Genomic DNA, 22,500 nt, shown 5'->3' with positions numbered 1-22,500 from the left:
TCTTTCAGGAGAGCATCTTAGCTTTAGTGTGGCCCACACGTTTGCATAACAGCGAACACTCAAGAGGGTCCTTGGTTCGAGGCTTGTCTTTACAGAAATGCTGACTGATAACATGGTAACTCATTAGTTTGTCCTTCGAGCAAAGTACCATTGAAATCAATACATGACTATCATTAAATAGTTATTAATGGGTTATTAAAGGGGCCAGAGTGACATGGCACCCACCAACCTTGACAAAGTGAACAACAAACTATCACAGGTTTTCAATGGTATTATCTATACTAAATGATGGGGGAGGGGCTTCCACTGTGTAGGTTGTAACATACACAGGGCGCTCTGGTATTGTTTGTGAAAAGGTATTGAAACTGAAGAAACACTGAGCACGTTGGCTATTCAGCTTTGCAAGAGTGGTTCTGACGGTAGCCTCTCTAAGACATGACAGGTGGGTTGGTGATAAGTGCTTTGGGAAGCTGTTCTTGTACCAGAAGGCTGAGGGTTCCATCCTACTGATGTGCCTCTAAGCGCATGGGGTAATTACCCCAACCTGCTTGAATGGTGGTACCATGCAGCCCCTGTTCCCTCCGCTATCCAAATCAGGGTGGCCTAGAGGAAGACAAACAAGTTCCTGCTGGCCCTGCCTTGAATAGAGAGGCTTAAAAATGTGAGCGGACACATGAGCTATTCGTGACTTCCCAGCTGCCTGTGGATCTGTAATTTAAAAGGAGGCATCACCAAAATTTCACAGACACAAACATTTGTAACATGCCAGTATGTGATTGGTTGGAACTGAGATGACTACTGGGCCCTGGTAGGGGTTCAAAACAATCGTCTCTCATCTTACAATGGGAGTGAATTGGGCCAAGACTTCTGTTTGAGCTGACACACAACACTTCCACAATGTTAATAAAGCGTAGCTCTGGGAATATTTTTATTCTGACTATTTAATTAGAATACAGATAAAGTAAGTGATATATATTTATTATTATTATTATTATTATTATTATTATTATTATACCTCTTCTTATTATTATTATTTAAATTATTATTATTACATTACTAAAAAGAGGTGAATGTGTCCTTTAAAACCACCTAATCCACAGAAACCTTCTCAATGTCATAGTCATGGAATAAGATCGCAGTGGTAACTCATTGTAACCGGGCTGCCATTTTGTTTTCCTAGCGCACTGGTGCGAAGGTGTGAAAAGGCTGAATCATGAACTCCGGCTCAGCGAGCCAATGAATCACCCTGCATTTAACACATACACGTGTAGCCGACTGGCAGGCCAGCTAAGCTTCTAGGGGAGATTTTGGTTCACATTCAACTCTGGCAAACAAGAGTCATCATCGCTCAATAACATTTATGAGTAAATCTGGCTGCTGTTACAGTCATTTTTCCAAATCCTAACTTTAATCATCCTAGCAACAACCACAAAGCTGACCTCGGACCAGTATGAATGGTGATCAATAACGCATGGCTTCTCCCCCGGGGACCGCCCCCCTTCAGACACCGAGCCAACTGGTGTTTAAGAGAGGAAAGTACCCGTTTTAAATGTTGGCCCATTACGGCATTAGGTCGGTGATTAGAACCGTAAGCGCTAGCCACCACGTATATGCTCGCAGTTTGTTATGTTTCCTGATCGCGCAGAGGACAGGTCCTCCTCCACAAACGGCCTGTGTTGTGCTACCGTGTGGGTGGTCCGTAAAGCTACACTGGAAAAATCCCACCGAAAGCAGCATGTAGTGCGGGCCCAGGGCCAGGAGCCCAGATGTGACAGTAATTGTTATTAATCTGCTCCATAAGCCAGTAGCTCCATCGCTAACTGACTCAGAAGAAGCAAATTCTTTGGTGTCTTAACAACCTTCCAGAAATGAAGAATGAATAAAGAAATTTACCAGTTCAACCCAGTTACTTCATTGCAAACTAATTTGAACCTGAGATCAGACTGGGATGTTGTGCAATGCAGGAGCAACTTGGCTAAAGTAACAAAAGAAGACAGAAACAACACACCAGGAGCTACAGTTGCTACAGAAGTGATTGTTGAGTCAGTCAAAAAAACAAGTGTTCCTGCTTTGGTTTTGTATGATTTTAGCGCATGGAGAGTTTGGTGAAGAAGGAAGTGTTGTCATTCTGCTTTAAAGCTCAAGGGTGACGCTGTGCATCAGTTAACTCTTATTCTTCAAAAGCGTCCTAACTTATGTTGATCGGTTGGCTGCATGACTGCATGTTTTGATGGTTCAGTCATGTCAAGAAGTGGTTGGACATTTAAAATATCCAGTGCATTTTGTAAAATAATATTAGGTACATTACTGTGTGTGGCATTTTTAGTCCATTTTGAAGAACAGTGCAGACATAAGTGAGAAAGTATGACAGCAAAATAATTGATCAGAAATGAACCAGGCCTACACACCTCAGTGTAAAGTTAAGGTGTGCCAAACGAGTTCACATCACTCTTCACTAGTCCCTTTCAAAACCTTTCTACAACACAAATTCTTCAGACAAATAAACTCCTTCCTGTCATGCACCACTTTGGGGTCGGGCCTTTTGTTGTGCTGCCGTGAAACGGTGCTCTTCTGAATTGATCCAGCCGAGCTAGGTTATGAGAAAGTGCACCAGGTCTCATTCTGAAGCCAGGGGAGTGGGGAGAAGAGGTAGGGGCCTTCCACACCAGAGCAATAATGTTCTCCCAGGGGGGTCTAAAACCTTCATGTACGCAAAGGGGGAAGAAGAAAAGAGGAGGGGAAAAATGAGAGGGAGGAAAGAGAGGAGAAGACCTGTAGGAGGAATGCCCAAGAGGAGCCCTGAAGAACCACTGGAACCTAACCTCTGAAGTTAGCTTCCGATGGAGCTTCCATTGTTTGCCTGCCTCTGACATCTGAAGTCTATTAGGGACAGGGGCCAAGGTTAGTCCCGGGAATCAAACCAAGAACATATGTAGCAGAGAGGAAGAAATTTCCCGTCTCTTTCTGACCGATGAAAGCATTTATTTTCCTTCATGGTGTTTCCTGATCTCATATCAAAAGAAGTATTGTTTCTCCGCTCACTGGGGTCCCCAGCGTTTTGGCAGCTTGTAATTCAGTTGCACCCAGAGAGAGCACCGATGCTTCATAAAGCAAATAGTGCAATCAGCAAACAATGTCTGTCCACATGAGATGGAAAGAGGAAGCCTCTTGGAACCTAGAGAACTGGAACACAATGGAAAATTATCATCCTCTGTTATCATCCTCTCTCGAATCAAATGAAATAATGACACTATAGCCATTCCAGTTCCAGTTTGGAATTGATGAGGTCGGTGGAAGAAGGAAGCTTTTTAAATATAGAACTACTGCTTAGATTTGCCCACCATGACAGCTGTGACAATGTTGATAGTGGTTTAGAAAGTGCGGTGTTGGAGACAAGCTTAGGCATGAGTTAAGACCAGGACTTGTAATTATTCAGACACAAAATCAAGACCAAAAGGGAGTGAGACCAAGGTGAGAGGGAGATCAGAACAGGTGGCAAGGCATGAGTCAAGAAAAATGCAGTGGTTGAATTCTATAACTCCCACAGTTGTTTTGTTTATTACTCAAATATTCTATGGTCGCTGCTGGTTTTGGGAAGATATTTCATGTCCCCAGTATTCAAGGATGAGTACAAATGTACTCATGCGTGAGATCCTGTGAAATACTATAACAATTGGGGTGAAAGAGGATTCAAATGCAAAGGCTGCAAGGCTTGTCTGCATGAACAAATAAAATCTATTTAGATCAGACCTGATGAAATCAGACACTTTATGAGTACAAGGAAGTGCTGTTAAAGTGCCATCTACACATCAAATATTTAACCAATATTGTATTATTGGTTTTCATATGCTGCACACACTGCAGCACAGGTAGCTAGTATTTTGTTTAGTTTCAAAAAGCCTTCAGAGACAATGTACTCGGTATCAGTTAAATTTGACAGCTTCCTGTGACAACACATTAAGCTTAAATTCTGACAACTCTTTTACTGGTAGCCACAAAACAGGCCTCTGAATGACTACACCCACCAAAACACGGCAGTATAAACATTCACCACACTCTCTGTCCATAAACTACATGAGCAGGTCCACTTGATAGGACTGCTTAATGCATGAATACAACTTGAACAACACTACCTGTGAGGGGTACACTGTAAAGCGACAGACATGCTGTTATTAATGGGAATGCCAAAGCTCAGGTTGTACCAGCTTATAAATATCACTATTTAGACCACCTTTCCTTTGCAAATCAATAATTAACTTTCACTGTGATAAGACATGTTTTGGCTAGACCTGAGACATAAAGGTATTTTGAGTTTTTTGTTTTCTGGAAGTGTTTATATTTGACTTGTGACAGCATCTTCTTCTATTGGCAACCTTTAGATTTGTGTTCTTTCTTTTGGACCTAAACAAAAGGCAATCATATAATTAATCGTTTTGATCAATCTGTGACACATGGGGGTGCTTGGGCCTAGTTTTAGTATGTGGGAGGGTTATGGGATGGCCTAGCAATGGAAGAAATTTGAATCAATTATAAGGAAAAAAAAAACAACCAAAAAAAAAAAACCCAAACACAACTGGAAAAAAGTCAAGTTGATTTTATTAGGTTACTTTCATTCAGTTGGCAAAAAAACAACTTTTGTCATGAAGACAACCAATTTAGAAATATCATTTAACAATCTACAAAATAAGTACAAAATAAAAATATTCAAAACAACAAAAAATATAAACACTGCAAAGATGCAGAGTAATATGTTGGTGCCCCTCCATTTCATTAAAAAAAGAATAAGAGCATCAAAATCAATCAAATAATATTCACAATAAATGATGAGTATTTACATTAAGGCAGTTCAGTTTCACAAAAGGTCCAATGTGTCAAATTTCACTTCATGAAGCTATGCAATAAATAAGTTAATTTTACATGAAGAACCAAATAATAGTTTAACCCACTTTTAAAGCTATTTTTAAAAAGTAGCCAAACTAATGTAATAAGTAACCAAATTGCTATAAAAGTAAACCAATACTTGCCAGTGAATCAATACCTGCCACAAGAGTATTCTGTTTTTTCCTAACTAAAGTCTTGTCTTTAGTATGTAGTATTGTTAAAAGAAGAAAACCCCAAAAGGCACTTGAAGATGAAATGTGTTTCAATGGTGTTACTTCACAAGAACAGTTCGTGCGGTCTCATACATTCAAGCTAATGTCAGTGACAACACCCAAATGGCCGGCATGCTTGTGAATATATAAAGAGGCCTGTACAAATTATACAGCTGTCTATCCCTTTAATATCCCCCTCAATCCTTTTATATGCAGTTGTTCAATAATTCAGGACATAATAGCAGTTCAGTAGCGGTACATTATCATCCGTCCTCAAAGGCTATAAATACATCTGCTTGCACAGTTGGAGAGTCTCAGACAAATGGAGTGATTGGTTTTATACTCGAGAAACCAGTTTGAACAGTACTTGATCCAGTGATGTTTTTAAACCAGTTCCAGTCTAATTCAAGTGCAAAATAAAGTGATGTGTTTTTGTTGGTTGTCTTTATAGATATCAAAGACTTCAATTCCAGTTCCAGACTTTAATAATATTAATAGCTTTGCACATGCCCTCTACTTCCCATGGAATTGTGTTAGAAGAGCAAAACCTTTTCCATTCCTTTTTTGTTGTTTATTTTTAAGCTAAGAGCAAAATAAAAAGCCAGACCGACTCTATGTAGAATGAAGCTGTGTAGATGGCGTAAATACTGGTAATAAAAGAAATTAAGAAAATTGAGAAGACTTTGAGAACATTGCAATTTAAATGAGTTAAATGGTGCAAAGGTAGTATATAATGGTAATAAATGGTTGGGTTTTTTATATCGGTAAATTGATAACAGCAATTTGCTCTGTAATTGGGCAACATCGTTCAGTGGTTTCTAAAAGGGATTTTCAATAGTCACGGCCTAAGACCGTCTTGTCGAATGGCAAAAATACTACTAGAAAGAAGTTTTTTTTAAAAGTCAGGCATTAGTATCAATGAATTAATGTCTGTTGGCGGCTTTGCTGCCCTTTGAGTGTGAGTGCATGTCAGAGGAACATAGGTCACCACAGTATTTAGGAAGGGTTGACATAATACAAATGTGTGTTGTTCTAGTGTCTCTTCAAGTGCATGATTAGCAGTGTATGTGGCTGTAAAGAATGCATTTATCCCGCTCATGTAAGTACATATTATGATTGTCAGTGTGTATACACAGTATTTGTCTTATATAAATGCTTGTACGTACGTACGTACGTACGTGTGTGTGTGTGTGTGTGTGTGTGTCTGTGTGTGTGTGTGTGTGTGTGTGTGTGTGTTAAAGTGTCTAGTTCTGGTGCCTCTTCATGTGAAGAGCGAGGTGATCGGACCGTGAGAAGCTACGGCTGCAGACGGCGCACTGAAAGGGTTTAGCGCCCGTGTGCTTCCTGAAATGGCGCGTTAGCTCATCCGAGCGAGCGAATCGCCAGTCGCACCCCTCCCACGTACACCTGTACGGCTTCTCACCTATAAAAAACAAAAACAAACAAAGCCAAACTTTATTATAACGGTTAGAGACAAAATGACTGTTAATGAAGAGCACCCGAGGCAGATGTGGAATTGGGCGTGTAATACCATGCGCCAGAACCCGGAACGTGTTAAATGAAGTCATATCGGATCGCCTTTTATTTATTTATTTTTTTACCGTCGCACCAGGAACAGCCGGTACTGTTGAAAATACCCATTACACCTACAGGTTAAGATTAAGGATGTCCTTAGACATCATTTTAAAAAACGGCACACGGCGCGTTAATGCCGGCTGTCAAGATAAAAAAAAAAAAAAAGTAGTCGCCGTTGGGGAAACGTCTGAAAGCGTCCTTTCAGATGTTTTAACAATCTCTTCTGCAAAACTAGACAAAAGCGTCTTCTTTCTGTAACTGAGAGCCGTTTTGTAATTCCCCACGGCGCGCCGTTCGGATGCAGGTAAAACGTGTGGTTTGGATAACAGGTTTGTCTCGCTCATGATACAAACACCACCAAAAGACATCAGCACAAGAAAAGAAAAGAAAAGAAAAGAACTAACTTTACGGCTAATCTCCATTCAACACCAGGGCGATCTGATCTGGAAGTTCACGGACATTGTAACATTTCAACATAACCAAGATTTGCGAACACTCCTGGTCGGTAAGACACCATCACCTTTCTGATAACCTGCGGCTAAATAAAAGGGGGAGGGGGGTAGAGTTAGATTCATTTCTGTGTTTTAAAATCTAAATGTGGAAACGCTTTTCTATGGCAGAGAAACTGAAAACCATTTAGTCCCAGATGGAGAATCTTGCATTGACTTGCTGTGGCCGGCCCATCTGAGCACGTGTCAGGCCTGGGGGCAAGCCCGTACTCTCTCTCCTGAGACAGGTAGGATTGTAGTGTATCTGAGGTGATTATAGTGCCATTGTCAAGACACTTTTAAGCAATAGAGAAGAACCAGAGAGAGAGAGAAAGAAAACTAGTTCTTCTTGTCACACCAGTTTAAATAGCCTGGATAATAGAGTCCATTGGGGTGGATATGTGGACTATTAAACGGTTAGGAAACACAGGGAGGCAGCGGGGATGTTTTCATTGCTGTTAGAACTGAATGACTGTGTTGGTGCCATCACAACATAAATAACTAAACACGGTTTTAGACAAAACGGGTTGTAAAGTAGCAAAAGCAGTGTGAATGATCTCTTCCCCTTTAGCATGCAGTCATTCATAATAAGAAGGAAGAGTTACATGGTGGCATGCATTTGAGCGTATCGCCTGGAGTCCAACTCTTACGCTCTGCCAAGTGTACACGCTGTGGACTGAGACACTACGACACTACATTCAGCTAACCCCCAGCAGTTCTCCCGCTGCGTGAGGAGTGGGCGGCCTTATCTTATCACAGCAGTACTTGGAGCCCGAAACAAGATAGCAATTAAGTTTATGACTTATTTTGTAACTTTAAAGCGTCCATTTCTGGGAAAAAAAAGAAAAGAAAACACGACTGGTCTCAAGATGCAGTCGTGGTTTTTATGTTGCCCCCTGCACGTTCAAGGTCACGCTTTTGCTCTGACATGTCAGTATTTTACAACAGCGTTTGCGACACCTCGATGCCTGTACATGAACTGTTGGCGTCCCGCTAAGCTTGTGTGGCAATTGGTTCAGTTGTACTACGCTGCAAATAAAGTGCTGGAGTATGAGAAACCCACTATGTATCCCGTGGAGTCTGTGGCATGGGGAGCTTTCGGGCAGTGTGTGGGAATGACTGCATGGGCGCGCCAAGCACTCTCTCCTGCCCAGCAACACGACCCGAAAGACCCAAAATAAAGAGGCGGCGCAGATGTCACCCGCCCAATAATGCCGGCTTTTACAGGAGGACGTCTTACCGGTGTGTGTCCTCAGATGAGCTTTCAAATGTGATGATTTGGTGTAAACCTTCTTGCAACCTGAAACATAAGATACAAAAAAAAATTTCATTTATGGGGTGGTACTAACAACTGTTTGAGATTGGACAGCACTAGAAGGGTTGTGCGAGATTACCAACACCACCTGCAACAACAACAGCACCAACAACAACAGTATAAACTCAAAAGTGGATTCATGAACTAAGTGAAAACACGTTCTTTGGTTTCGGTAATGTTTCCATTCCATTTGAGAAGCTAAAACCAATCACATCTTGTTAGCTGCAAATCCCTCTCTGCTCTGTAAAGCAGTGATGGGCTCTAAATTGCGGAGCGTGGCATTTCAGGCGAACTGCTTAGCGTAAATGCACTATTAATGGCATCGTGAGCCTTGCCTGTTTTACAATTTGCTCGGTCAATTCGATGCAACAGGATTCAATAACAATGGGGGCTGACGTCAACTCCCTCACGTTAATTCGGAAGCCTGGTAAAAGGCTTGGGCTGTGTCTGAATTATTCAACAGTGGAATTGGTCTTAGCAAGGAAGCGGAGGAAAAAAGGCACTTTAGTGCTCGGCTAAAGGCACGAGACGGGGATGGGACTCGCTATGATTTATTACGTTGGCTTGAATGTGAAACGGGTCCTAAACAAAGCATTTAGCAACGAGGGAAGGAAATGTTTGGACGGAACAGTGATTTCCACTCGTGTCAACTGCTGACTTGTGGACTCGCTGCTCAAGCGGTGGGTACGCTCAGCGCAAAATGGCATTTGTTATAGTCAGAGCATTCTCCCTACCTGGGAAGTCGCAGTGGTGTATCCGTCTCTTTTCAAGGTCGGGGTTCGTCCTGCGGTTGTAGCGCACGGGCATGCCGCTGACCCCCGCGTTCACGGGGGCGCGTGTGGGCGGTGGCGCCGGATGGCTGGGCGTGCGCACCGCCATTTTGGACGCGATGGTGGCGGCGTAGGAGGGCGGCGGCGTGAGGTTGTGTCGCAGCTCCTTTTGCCGGTCCGGGCTGCCGGGCTCGGAGGTGGGTGGGGAGGGCGGGAGGTAGGGCACTTTGACCTGCGTCTGGCCGTGGGCAAACTGACCCGGGCCGAGGGGGTACCCAGCAGTGGGCATGCCACAGTACGGCTTGGCAGCAGTCTGAGGGGCTGCTAAGTGCAGGTCGTGGAAGGGGGGCACCTGTGAGGTCAAGGCATGGGCGTGAGAGTCTGAAATGCCCTGAATCGGAACATCCAGCTCCGAGCTGAGAAGCTGGAACAGATGCCCATCTTGGGGCAGTTCGAAAGAGGGCACCTCTTGCTTGACAAACAACCCCCCTGCGGCGTCATCCGCGTCCACGCCGGTCACCGGTCCCGAGGACGAGCTGAAGATGCTGGTGAACTCCGGCAGGGCGGGGGCAGCCGATATGGCTGTGCTGATTGAACAGTCCTGTGGGGATGAGAAGGCCTGGTTCAGTGGCTTGCCCTTGCCCTGGCTGGGCATAGATGCCCGTGCTGGGCGGCACAGGCTCGTGCGCAGGCAGGCGATGTCAGGCAGGTAGACGTTCATGTTGATGCTGTAAGGGGACCCCTGGTCATCCATGAAGAACTGGTCCATTGCTGACGGGCTCTCCCTTCGGTTCTTCTTGGCCAGTAGCGAAGCCTGGGGCTGAGGTGTCAGGTATTTGTCCATCTCAAGCCTGGCCTGAGGAAGACAGCGGAGAGTTTTAAGATCCTTTTAAAATACCTCAAACGTGATAGGTTAAGCATGGAATGACGATTTTGTAACAGGTGTGCACAGCTCACTTCGCTCAAAGCCAAGGCCTTTCCCAGTACTTTAGATTATCTTAGCACAAACATGTGGAGTAGATTAAAAAACACTTAGAAAGATTTACCAGAATGCACTGGAAGCTACTTACGCACCTATTGTAGGTCATCAGAAGCAGGCTAGGTAACGCAAGGGAATTCTTAGCTCATCTAGGACAGGTTATGTACAGGCTACATAGTCTCCAACGACCAACAACACAACACATCGCATGACAAATGAAAGAATGAGACTGTCTCGATTTGGATTTCATCATGGAAGAAACATCTGACACCAAGGCATTTATAAATTCCTACTGAGGAACTGGTTTAGGGATATGGTTTCGAAATAATAGACTGTTAATATACACTTTGCTAAGATCTATTGCAGATTTTTGACCCACATAAACAGGACTGCAGGCTATGTAGCAGGTGACATTAAATATCTCAGCATACAGCCAAAGATTAAGAATTTTAAAATCTTCATTTTAATGTGTAAGAAGAAGAAGAAGAAGAAAAATAAGAGTAAAAAGGACATAACCAGCTCTGATCTCTAATGTTTATCACCTTTATAATCTTGTGCTAAAATGATCTTGGATTTCAGAAATGACCAGCAAAGACTGGGAAAACCTTAGTACGTGATGTTTCGTGGACTGCTATCATAACTACACTCAAAACTATTTTCAGTGGAACGGATTAAGCTGGTGGGCTGCTGTTAGGTTATGCGGGGTAGTCAGGAGCAAAACATTTATCAAGTAGTCTCCAGTAGGTCTCTGCTACATTCCCCCGTAGACTGTAAACCAGGGCTCGTTCCACATCCCCCAGTCTTTTGCTGACAATCGGAAACCGTGAGCGTTACTCCCAAGCTTTTCTAAACAAACACCAGCCAATTAGCCATTAAAATGCAATAGACAGGGGAAAAAATTTTTAAATCTCTCAATCAAACCCCATTCACAATGCCGACCGCTCAGTATGGTCTATTGGTAACAGGGCGGAGGAGCGCTGCAGGGGCTCGCGAGCCCAGCACGGGTGAGCGGGGAGGGGGACACTCGGAATGTCCGCGCGCTTGAAGTGCTCTTCACGCGGCTGCTACGCATTGCTATTTCTGGATTTAGATCTTCCAGCTGTTCGCCGGACATATATCTCTTTCACAAGTTTTCTGATTGAGGGACGGCGTTGCTGGGAAGTTTCAGTTCAGAGCGCGAGTGGCGTGCGTGGGCGAGGGGGGTGTCAGTTGTTGACGGTACGGTAGCCAAGAGACCAACTGCAAGCGCTGCTCGTTTGACACGAGCCTTCGCGTTATCCGCCCCAAACCCGCGTCTCCCCGCCGTGAAAGACACGGGGGGAAAACCCAAATACACCCCGATTTACTCCTGCACCGCTACTCCGATTTGTATACATTACTGCACGGTATTTTCCCAGCCAGACAAAACGGACAAGGTAAAGACATATAGTAAGCATGTCCGTCTCGGAGCAGACATGCCGCATAATTTGTCTTATCAAAAGGGCCCAGCTTTCATATGCTCCATGTAACGTAACGCAAATAAATTCACCAAAAGACCAGCCCTTAGAAACAACTAAATGCGCTGTCAAATAAAAGAACAGGCGGTGCAAATTACCTGTGCATAGTCGTTCGCCAACAGCCGTTCCGATTCGGTGTTCTTGCCATCAAAGGAAAAGAGAGACGCTTCCTCCTGAAAACCGTCGGACAGCGTCGGCTTGAGGAGCGTGAAAAACTCGTCTTGTCCCGTCGCGAGCGAGGCGCTCATCGTTAAAAGCGTTGCTGCCATGAAACCCCAGTTCCGACCGCGATGTCGTCCGCCAGAGCTTTGCTTGACCAACCCAGACGGCGTGCAATGGTGAGAGCGTGTGGTAATATGTGCGCTTTCCCGACGCGGACGGCCCGTTTTGCCTCCTGCTCGGGGGACCTCGGGGAGATGTGGTGTGGTGAATGGGCGGGGCGGGGCGGTCGGAGCTTGAGAAAGTGAAGCGGCTGCACCTTAAAGCTTTCGCTGCTGGCCTAGCGCAACGGAGAATGCAGTGAAAATACCAATCTGACATTTCACACTAGACAAGCACCGTCACGATGAGCGGTGTGTGTAATATATAAATACACTCACACACACAATTTTTATATATATATATATATATATATATATATATATATATATATATATATATATATATATATATATATATATATATATATATATATATATAAATAAAAGAATTATAATTGTGTGTTTCTATCTAATTATATATATAAATAATTAGATAGAAGAACTCGTTTAAAAGGCATATGGAGAAATTCAGTATTTGTTAGCGAATACTAACATAAGGGCGTAATATTTTTTAAATTAAAATAACCGAGCTGCATTTATCTATAATTCCAAAGCAACTTGAGTAAACCGTGCAATATGAGTTAGTAAAATTTTATGCAAACTGGCATAAAATTATATTTAGCAACATTATCTGTAACGACGAACAACAGCGGATGAAAACAATCCCTGCAATTTAATATAACTGGCTACATCAACTAAACCCCTAATCATACCGAACCTCAACAAGATGTTTAGCGGATACCTAAATGAAATCGCTTTAGCAAGGAGTCGCATACTACTACTACCGTTCAGTGGAATATCCGAGCTCGACGTGCTTCACATTAAGATGGGACAGATATGAGCCTGATGGTATGCAAGGCAAGGTCCGTCAATCTATTTTTAACATTACTCTTGTAGCGCCTCAAAAAGGAGGGACAGGACTCCGATTACAATTACTGAAAGATACCAAATCATCTTTTAATCAACCTACATTCTTTTTAAAGCCACTGTAAAATGGCTCTGAAACCGTCTACTTTTATTACAAGATTTGAATCGAATTTTAGTATTCAGGGAATAACCAAAAAGGTCACTTTAGGACAAAATACAAATAGCAATAGCTGCTACAAGACAGTTCTGATGATTACCAACATATCCAACATATCACACTTTCCAAATAAGGGACAAACAAATTAATTGTACTTTAAGCAAAAAAAAAAAAAAAAAAAAAAAAAAAAAAAAAAAAAAAAAAAAAAAAGAAAATAAGGCAATATTAATATAAAATTTACACACATATGAACTGCTTAAAACGCGTAAGAAATGTACAAATACATCGAACGACTGATCACGGAGCCAGTCCCGCCCTCCATAAATAAAAGTCGCACATGCGTATCTACACGCTGGTTCGGGGGCCGCTCTTTGCCCACTGGATAAACAGGTCTCCATGCGTCACTTACGCTTCACCTTGAGCTTTCTGTACCACTCCGGGACGTCTTTATTAGTCTGTTAAGAGAGAGGAAGAAGTGGTTTGGGCTGTTCCTTTGAACTTTGCTATGCATAAACGTTTCATAAAAAGATATAAAACGATAGTTTAGGACCTGCCATAGGCAAACGTCAGGCCTGTTACGGTTTTACTAGAAGCATATGAGGTCTATCATGAAATATGGTCCATGTATTATACAAGCACCTCATATATTATATGCATGTGCATATAAGCTTTTAGGACAATAGATCTACAAATTATTCAATATTCTCTGTATGAAGATAATATCTAAAAGGCATTCCGTTGTGCACACACACACACACACACACACACACACACATACACACACATACACATACACACGTTTCAACAAAGGGCAGTTTTATGAAAGCAACAATATCCTGACACTTCAGTTCTATTTAAAAGTCATTAGGTTTCGAAATCTGTTGCACTGAGCTACGTGACTTTACTGGCTCGGTTAAGCCATTTCAGTTGTATATTAGTCTAGGAATGAGACACTACGACATACTAGCCCATATCACGTACTCAATGTAAAATGTACATGGCACTGGTAAAGTACTTCATGTAGATGTTGACCGACTGAGCTACTGGAATGGATGTTTCGTGTCCGGTGTCAGTCCTTGGAGCTCAGCTGTACTCACAAACACAGTGGGTTTGGGTCGGAGCTTGGCCAACTCGTCATCGTGGGCACCTGCCCCGAGCTCTGGAGTCCTGCGCGCGACTGTGCTAAAGGCCTCTGGTGCTGGTATGGTTGAAGGCTCCCCGTGCTGCTGTGAGCACAAGCCCACCAGCACCTGCTTCATCACAGACAGCTCCTAAGAGGAGGACAGCCTCGATCAGAACACCCTTCGCTCATCACACACAAGCACCGACGAACTTCTCAACGGCCGGGGCCAAAACCTCAGATGGGATTACGTGCGATTAGTGGGCTAAACCTAACCTACAGGTTTAAATGCTGCTAAATTGATGTGATTGAGAATTAATTATTCTCTGGTAAACAAACATACCGACCTCAAACCTTTGGAAAACGCATAGCTAGAGTTTTTCTAAGCAAGTGCAATTTTGTCTCTAAAGCATTGAAACATGGACAGTAGCACATTAATGAGAGTGACTATCTGAACATCCATACAGGTCTCCCTCCCTGCCTTCTATAAAACTGTATAGAAATGTTTACAGTATGAAAAGTGTAATGGGCAGAGTATATTTTATGATGCAGATTAATAATCTCTGTTTTCACCGCTGCCATGACCGAGTTTCAGCAGCACAGTAGTGAACTAGTGGCAAGCTGAGTGGTGCTGTTGCTATGTGCATCAGGTTAACTGCTCTGGCATGTATCAGTTAAACTTCAGTGTGTAGGAGGTTGCACCTCGTGTCATGTTCTGCATGTGTAACAAAATAAAATTTCACTGTTGCACTATCAAAGTGGAAATTCAGTAGAGGAACTGGACTTTTAGAGAAGTGGTAAAACATCTCTTACTCTGAAGTCTAATACAAACTAAAACAAGATAAAAAATTTGGAGCAATATATGCTTACATGTTAAGGTTTTGCCTAATTTGGTTGTACAGCTACATAATGAGCAGCCACCCAAAACAGCACTTTGTCAAACTATGATGTCAGACAACTGACCATTTCGTACCACAGACACAGACACACGCCCTTACACCTCACCCCGAACCCCAATTCCTTCTTTTGGAAGATCCAGCACCCTTCAGCAGGGAATATAGATGTGTTACGTGCGCACGTAAGCGTGTGCAACAGGGAGTCATTTCAGATTTCTATTTATCCCCCTGCAACCATGTGCGCTGGCATGTTAAAATGCTGCATGTCTGAGCAGCTGTCTGCGAGGACTGCGCGCTTTCTGCCAACATGCCGCAGGAAGCAGAGCCCTGGGCCAGGCCAGTGGCAGTGGCAGCCATAGGTTCAAAATAGCTGCACATTTCACAAATGCGTTATCCTCTCCCCTTAAGGCTGGGCGGACAGGCCACAGCAAGGGAGAGCAGAGTCCGTGGACGCCCGCCGAGCCCCAGATCACAACCTCGCCTACCTGCTCCAGAGAAGAAAGCACCTCAGTACGAACACACGACAAATCCGCCTAGTTTATCCCTCCTTACAGCCGGAGGGGAGAGGACTTCTATAGCACGAAACCGTTGGCTTATTTAAATTCATTATATTGTTGGTAAGTGCTTTGCGTTGTGTTTTTTTTTATGCTATTATCGTGTCATCTCTGCACTCAGAAGTGTGGAAAGTATGGGCCTGTCAAAAGGCAGTTTTGAAAATACGGGCCTCGTCACGGACAGAAACAATTAGCTCCGCGCAGGAGCAGCCGCGAGTAAGAGAGCCAGACTTCTTCACTCAACACGAGTCTCCTCCCTCCACACAATGCATCAGTGTTGCCTTTTCTTCTATGGTCTGTCTGAAAGCGCCAACCTCTGAAGCAACCTTGGCTGCCGAGAAAGGCGCCCGCGTTCGTACCAACACACGGCAGTTTTGCAGTGCTCAGGAAGCGATCGCCCTGAGCCTGCATGACAGGAATTTCCAGTCACGTACAGTACAGGAAAACACAAGCACCTCCAGGTGGAATTCTACTGAGGTCCCCAACGCGAAAACGATGGCGATGTCTCAGCCATGCTTGTGAAGGCATGTGTAGTTGGCCGAGGTGTGAACGCACACACGTTGGCCAACAGGCTCTGTGGAAGGGTACATCACTGCTCCAGGTCATAGAGCTTGATAGTTACACAGCATGTTAGTACCTGGAAAGGGAAAGCATTCAAGCCTTGAGTCACCTAGCGTGACAGTCGCCTTGCACGTCAGACCAGGGTCGTTGCACATTAAAGATGGAAGGGCACACCCACAGCTGACAGAGGGAGGGACATAGTGTGTGTGTGTGTGTGTGTGTGTGTGTGTGTGTACACGTGTGTTTAAGTGTTTGTGTTCCACAGAAATGATCCAGTCACTTCCAACAACACTCATCTCTTAGTTTTGGTTTCTTTGCCCTGTACTGTTCATCCCTTACATGGAAATGTTATGAACCATGTGTGGGGTACTGGGTTCTTGGGAAGGACCCAGGTGATAACTAAATGATATCTATGTACTTGAAGGCTTGATGACTCTTCTGTGTCATTCGCCCTGAAGAACAATCTAAACACAGCCAACATGGGTGTGGGTGGAGCGGCACTCAGAGCGATCAGAAGGCCTGCGGGCTAACGAGACAACCCCACACCTGCGACCCGAGCTGAAGCTTCACCTTGCGACCCTGATCCAAATCGAGCTCTCGAGCAGAGTCCAACCAGCCACCGTGCATCATAAGTGACGTGCGGGTGCCTGCTCCCTTCAGTGGAGTGTGTGTAGTCAGCTGTTACCTCTCTGTGGCCCAGGAGACGCTCCAGGTCTGCGGCCATGTTGTTGTTCGTCTGCTGCAGGGCTGTCTTCTCTTTCCTCAAGCCACTGAAGAAGGAAATCCAACAAAGAGCATTAAACATTTAGGACTTCTCCCCAAGCAAATAACCTCTTGGTATACCAACAAAAAGATTAACCTAGGTTAAGAGATTAACAGAGTTTAACAGGCTGCAATTTACCATCACACTTCCTTACCCTTTTTTAAAAATGTTCTCTCTTTTTCCTTCTTTTCTTTCAGGAAGTACCTCCCTCTGATCCCATGTTGAACAGTTGCACATCTGGCTTTCACCAAGATAATCTTTACAAAACTGCACCCACACATAGGATTTTTCTCAAGTTTTCCACAGAATTGAATTTGCCTTCCACTTCGCAGATGGCCTGTGACGCATGTATGTGAACAGTGCGGAAAATGGGATGGGGATGAAATGGAGACCTGAAACGTATGTGGTCCCATCTTCCATTTGAGGAAATGACTATGGGTTTAATTAGAACCTTCTTTATTATAATCTGCTTAAATTAGGTAAGTAAATGAGTAGATGGATAAATAAGTGATTTAAATTAGAGCAGGTAGAGCAAGGTGCTAGAAACACCAAGGTCATCGGTTCAATTCCCACAAAGCCTGTACAATGCTAAAAATGTAAATGATTTGAAGCAAATTGTTTAAAACAAACTTATTGTCGTTAAGTTAGTTGCTTTCAACATACATTAAGATGTACGCTGTTTTCAGTTGTGATTTTCAGTGGCAAACCCTGATGCTTTATGACTGGGCCCAAGAAGAAGCCCACTTATGTAGAGCCCTATAGTCTGGATCAGTAGACGAAGAAGTTAAAGAAGAGATGACTCAAATTCTGGAGCAATTATAAAGGAAAGTCTAGAAACTGTAAAAAAAAAAAAAAAAAAGTATTTTACAAGCCAAGTTTTTATTATTAAGAAAAATTATTACAAACGTCTGTTTTCTATTTGGGAACCATTTCTCGGGACTGAAAACGCAAAAACCGAATTAGACTCAGCTGCCTGATAGGTGCACATATGCAATCATTGGACGGTCAGCACTTCCAGTGCTCCGCCCACAGAACAAGCAGCCAATGAATAAATACAGAGACACCCAACTTGGTGCAAAGTACTCCTGGTGATTGGCAAGTCCAGGTGAGAGCAGAAGACAACTTTGCAGGCATATCTGAGAGCAGTGCTGAGGTTTCCACTATAAATGGAGTGGGATTGGGGGCAAAGGAAGCTCTACCCAAGTTCCTCCCAAACGCTGACAGTCAAATGTGAACAATCTCTGAGGTCATAGTAGGTCAAAAACAGCTCCTCTTGGACAGACTAGACTTTTTTCCTAAGCAATCAGTATCTTGCCCTCCAGCAAGGCCCGGTAAGCCAGGGCAGCACCTGAAAACACCCGTCTCCGTTGGTTCTCCTCCAGAGAGGATGGGGAGGGGCTACCGAATGTCGGTAAAGAGGCGGTGCAATTGAGAAAGGAAAAGGAAATACGGAACAAAGCACAGACACAGTGGGACCATCATGTCAAACACATTTATCCAGCTAGCCACCGAACTGCCATCACATTAGGTGCACCTGTCTAAGCAGCCTGCATGAATTCACCTGCGCTCTGAGTCTATAAAAGCCGGCATGTGTTGTGTACCGTGCACAGAACTGTATGCCATTGCTGGCAAATGGATGTCTGCGCGCTCCTGCTGCCTGATGCCCCTCTCCTCATCCTCCAGAGATACCAGAGATGCAGAGATACCAGAAAGACCGGTCAGCGGGATTTATGCCGCAGTCACATGACATAGCACTTGTTGGGGAGGACAATTTGGGATGTATCTACTAAACTGGGAGTTCGGCGTAGATCCAACCCTGTGGAGCAGGGTCAATGGTTCATACAAAAAAGATAAGTACTGTATGTTTAAATAACTTTTAAGTAGTAACATTTGCATTAGGATGCATGAGTAAAAGTGAATCCCTTCCTGCCAAAAGGAAGCTCTGGTTTTTATTTTGGTAGTGCAACAACTGAACTAGACCATAATATGCACAATTACCTTACTTCCTGTTCCAGCTGTAAGAGGCGCTCTTTCATTGACTGGGTCTGCGCATCACGCCGGCGAACCGTCTCTATGAGGTAGCTGTATGGCTGCTGGGCCTGCTGAAGCAGCTGATTGGCTGACTGTAGCTGAAATGGAGAACACACTCACTACTTATTGGTCCAGAGTTGCTATTACATGATTCCATTAGTGTTTTAATACACAGCATCTAATCAGGGCATGCATTCTTAAGAGGCAAAAAAAGAGGAAGTTTAGCAGTTTTTGTTCATTGTTAGTGTGGAAGTTAGCTGTGGCAGCTGCAATAAGGTCAAACGTGTGATAGGAGTCTGCCAAAAAAATGTAACAAATCATTACATTAATATAGTAAAATGGAACTTTTGTCTAGAATCTGTTTTAAGCTAATCATGGATGTGCATTCCTCATGTGTTCAGCGGCTGATGCCTCTCGCTCCCCTCCCATCCCATGCCATGCCCCCAGCTGCCAGCACTGGTCACCGTTAGCCCAGGGATTTAGTCAGCAAGCACATCCGCTTGGTCGCAACCGCTCAAGGTGACGCGTGAGGAGGTGGCTCACGTACGAACCGTACGAACAGGCCGGCGCTGGGGAACCTGGCCAAACGCAACACATCAGCGCAGCCGGGGCTCAGCGAGGCCCTTTGTGAGAACGTCCAAACATGACAGTTACGCCATGATCCCCTCTCTTTATGCGCCCTGTTTGTTTAAGGTGCCACTGAAACTAAGCCCTAGTACGGCTTGCGTGTTATGAATGAGGACAAGAGCTGAAGGCTGAGGTGCCAGCCAAGTTCTTTCACTGCAGGCTTTGAAAGAAGCAATTACCTATTCTGCCCTGTAGCAATTCAGCAGAAATGGGCGATCACACAATCAAACATCTCTCAAGAATGTCCACATACCTGAATGACTGCATTGCGTAACAGGACAATGAATTACTTTTGGTGACAATCGATAATTAAATTTTACAAGCGCTTAAAAAAAATATACGCATGGTCTGAACCATATTAGCTCTCAGATCCAGTTTTAACACCAGGAACAGCATGAACCCAAAAGCACAGCACACTGCCGTAGGACAGAGAGGAACAAGTGTCGACTTGTGTCAGTTCTCGGTCCAAGAGACTTAAGGCAGATCCTCTACAGGCACAGAGTCATGAGGAGAAGCAAAAGTCAGAGACTCCCCATCAAAGAGATCAAAAAACAACAACAACAACAACAAAAACCTACTCCTCAGACATCAGCACCAGCACTGGTGCATATGGATGTAAAAATTACTGGAGATGAAAAATTTAAATAAACTATGATCAATGTCTACACTCCATTGTATGTGATGCAAGTTTAATAAGTGACTGTTCATTAGCCTTCGATTATTTACTAATTAGCACAAGAAAAAAAATCTAAAAAAACCCCCAAAAAAACCCCACATGTAAAACCGATAGTGGAAATGGTAGGGGGGGAAAATAAATAAATAACTAAAATAAAAACAGCTATTGGAAATGAAATCATTTAAGCAGGGCAATAGTACTCAAGGCATGCATGATCCTGAAATGGAAAACAAACTAATATCTCACAAAAAAGCCCCCTCCACGCCCAACAACTCTAATTCACTGAGGCGGCAGTAAAGCAGGCTGTGAGGGGTGGGGAGTTCTAACATCTGGCTGACTCATTCGTAAGGTTCAGGACCCTCTGTGAACTCTGGGGAGTTTCTGCACGAGCTTAGCGAGAGCAGATAGGGACTATGCACTCAGGGACTATGCAAATAGAGCCGATTCTCAGGAATGAAATCGAAAACCAAACGTCAGTTAGGAGGAACATGGGTTGCAGACCACAAAATGATCCGTTTCTTGATACAGATTAAACCGTTGCTTTGGTACGTAATGCCGTAATTTAAAGTTTCAAATTAAATCTGTAAGAACCAAGCAGCAACCTGATCATCCTGACTGCTTCAACAAGATGTCAGTGATTCATTCATTCATTTCAGAAGGCCATGTATGGGTTTAAGCACGACGGGTGTCCGTATTACATTTAAAAGATAAGGCATTTAAAATAACAAATGCACTAGTCATGAAAGACCAAAGACTGGATATAAGACTAATTATGAAAGAATGTTTTTATTCTCACACTAATTCAAAGTACGACACCCAGAATGAACTGGGCCAATTCTAACGAGAGAGTGTGCGAGAGATAGAGACAGACAGACACACGCGCGATACTGTCCTGCTTTCCCATTCATGTTCATGCCCAAGACTCTACATAAACTGGCTCTTTGGTGGGAGGACAGGAGAGAGAGAGAGAGAGAGAGAGAGAGAGAGAGAGAGAGAGAGAGAGAGAGAGAGAGAGAGAGAGAGAGAGAGAGAGAGAGAGAGAGAGAGAGAGAGAGAGAGAGAGAGAGAGAGAGAGAGAGAGAGAGAGAGAGAGAGAGAGAGAGAGGAAATGCAGCACCTCCTCAGAGAGCTGCTCCGTGTGGGAGGTGCTTCTCTCCAAGTCTCTCCTCAGCTGAGTGTTCTGCTTCTCCAGCTGCAAAACCCTTTGTGCCAGGTGAACACTACACACGCGCGCACACACATACACACATACACACACACACACAGTCAGACAGGCAAACGTGGCATCCAATCATCCGTGCTGATGGAGGAGCAGAGTGCAGTGTGCCCACCTCTGCTTCAGCCTCCGCTTGGCAGTTGTGGGGACGTTCGCTCCGTAACCATATGAGAACAGCACCCTCTCTGCTTCTTCCGCATTCTCCACTGAAGAGGAAAAAAAACAACAACAAAAAAAACAAAACAAAAGACTGAAGTGTCTCCCAGACCACCCACAAACAAGCCCAAAGGAGGAAGAGTAACCGGGCTCAAACCATTATCTAGGCCAAAAGAGAAGTATTCCAAATATTATTTGATTTATTTTTAATATTTTAAGGCCCAGTGTGATTTAATACAGACACAACAATACTGGCCTCTGGAATAATTGGCACTGAAAGTGAAGGACAACTATTTTGAAAGTCTTTAACTTATCATATCACGCTGTTTAAGATGTTAGCGACCACTTCTGCTGAAAGAGGAACATGCAATGAAAATGCGGCTTTAAACTGTGGACCAGAGTTTGCCAGCAGGCTGGATCATTCAGATTCCTGAACCCAGGCCTTACTTGGAGAGCTGACAACTGACATTCAATAATGTGCTAGATATATGTAAGACATCCAATAATATGCTCGTAACACTTCTTAGATTAACAGTCACTGTAGGAGCTCAGACATGCATCAGGATTGGGCCTCAGGGCCTCACTGGCAAAGAACAAGTTCTCTTTTTCTATACCACACACACACAATCATCCATTCCTCCTCATGCATTACTGCAGAAGCTGTCTACTGTATTCTGTAAGCAAGAGTTTTCTTGACCATCTTTGGACCATCAGAATTAAGGATTTGTCATTTCCAGTAGCAAGGCATTTTAATAGTAATGGACATTAATGATATCTATCTGTGTATTGCTAGTTGTTTCTATGGCAGCAGTGAAGTGGGGAAACTCAAAGAAAGAAAAA

At 43.8% G+C, this 22,500-nt stretch overlaps 2 protein-coding genes across 3 annotated transcripts in view; both read right to left on the bottom strand.

Moving 5' to 3' along the window:
• Positions 1–4,578: 4,578 nt before the first annotated feature.
• On the bottom strand, positions 4,579–12,193 carry klf5a (Kruppel like factor 5a). Its single transcript, XM_035535055.2, has 4 exons — positions 11,815–12,193; positions 9,206–10,097; positions 8,397–8,456; positions 4,579–6,516 (listed from the first exon to the last, which is right to left on the bottom strand). Exons 1-4 carry the CDS (start codon positions 11,983–11,985, stop codon positions 6,338–6,340), a joined length of 1,302 nt encoding a protein of 433 aa, XP_035390948.1. The 5' UTR covers positions 11,986–12,193; the 3' UTR covers positions 4,579–6,337.
• A 769-nt stretch (positions 12,194–12,962) lies between these two features.
• pibf1 (progesterone immunomodulatory binding factor 1) overlaps positions 12,963–22,500 on the bottom strand; it is a 31,537-nt gene continuing 21,999 nt past the window's right edge. The window contains exons 13-18 of one of the 2 annotated variants that reach the window (XR_014118162.1): positions 21,620–21,710; positions 21,406–21,508; positions 18,958–19,083; positions 16,877–16,961; positions 14,158–14,331; positions 12,963–13,515 (exon numbers count right to left, since the gene is read on the bottom strand). Coding sequence is in view for 1 of the 2 variants with exons in the window: in XM_035535138.2 (XP_035391031.1) it covers positions 13,462–13,515; positions 14,158–14,331; positions 16,877–16,961; positions 18,953–19,083; positions 21,406–21,508; positions 21,620–21,710 (638 nt within the window). In the remaining variant the exon portion in view is untranslated. Of the gene's footprint in view, positions 13,516–14,157; positions 14,332–16,876; positions 16,962–18,952; positions 19,084–21,405; positions 21,509–21,619; positions 21,711–22,500 lie in introns of both variants that reach the window. The other variant, XM_035535138.2, reaches the window with a different exon arrangement.

Source organism: Electrophorus electricus, chromosome 18, assembly GCF_041902795.1.
Source record: "Electrophorus electricus isolate QZ-2024a chromosome 18, ASM4190279v1, whole genome shotgun sequence".
NCBI lineage: Eukaryota > Metazoa > Chordata > Actinopteri > Gymnotiformes > Gymnotidae > Electrophorus > Electrophorus electricus.
Note: the sequence above shows the minus strand (reverse complement) of the source record. Positions and strands in the feature narration are given on the sequence as shown.

Coding starts and splice junctions, on each gene's coding strand:
- klf5a (XM_035535055.2), bottom strand. CDS start 11,985: ATGGCAGCAACGCTTTTAACGATGAGCGCCTCGCTCGCGACGGGACAA. Junction 10,098..11,814: donor TGGCGAACGACTATGCACAG/GTAATTTGCACC, acceptor TGTCTTCCTCAG/GCCAGGCTTGAGATGGACAA. Junction 8,457..9,205: donor ACACCACTGCGACTTCCCAG/GTAGGGAGAATG, acceptor CTTATGTTTCAG/GTTGCAAGAAGGTTTACACC.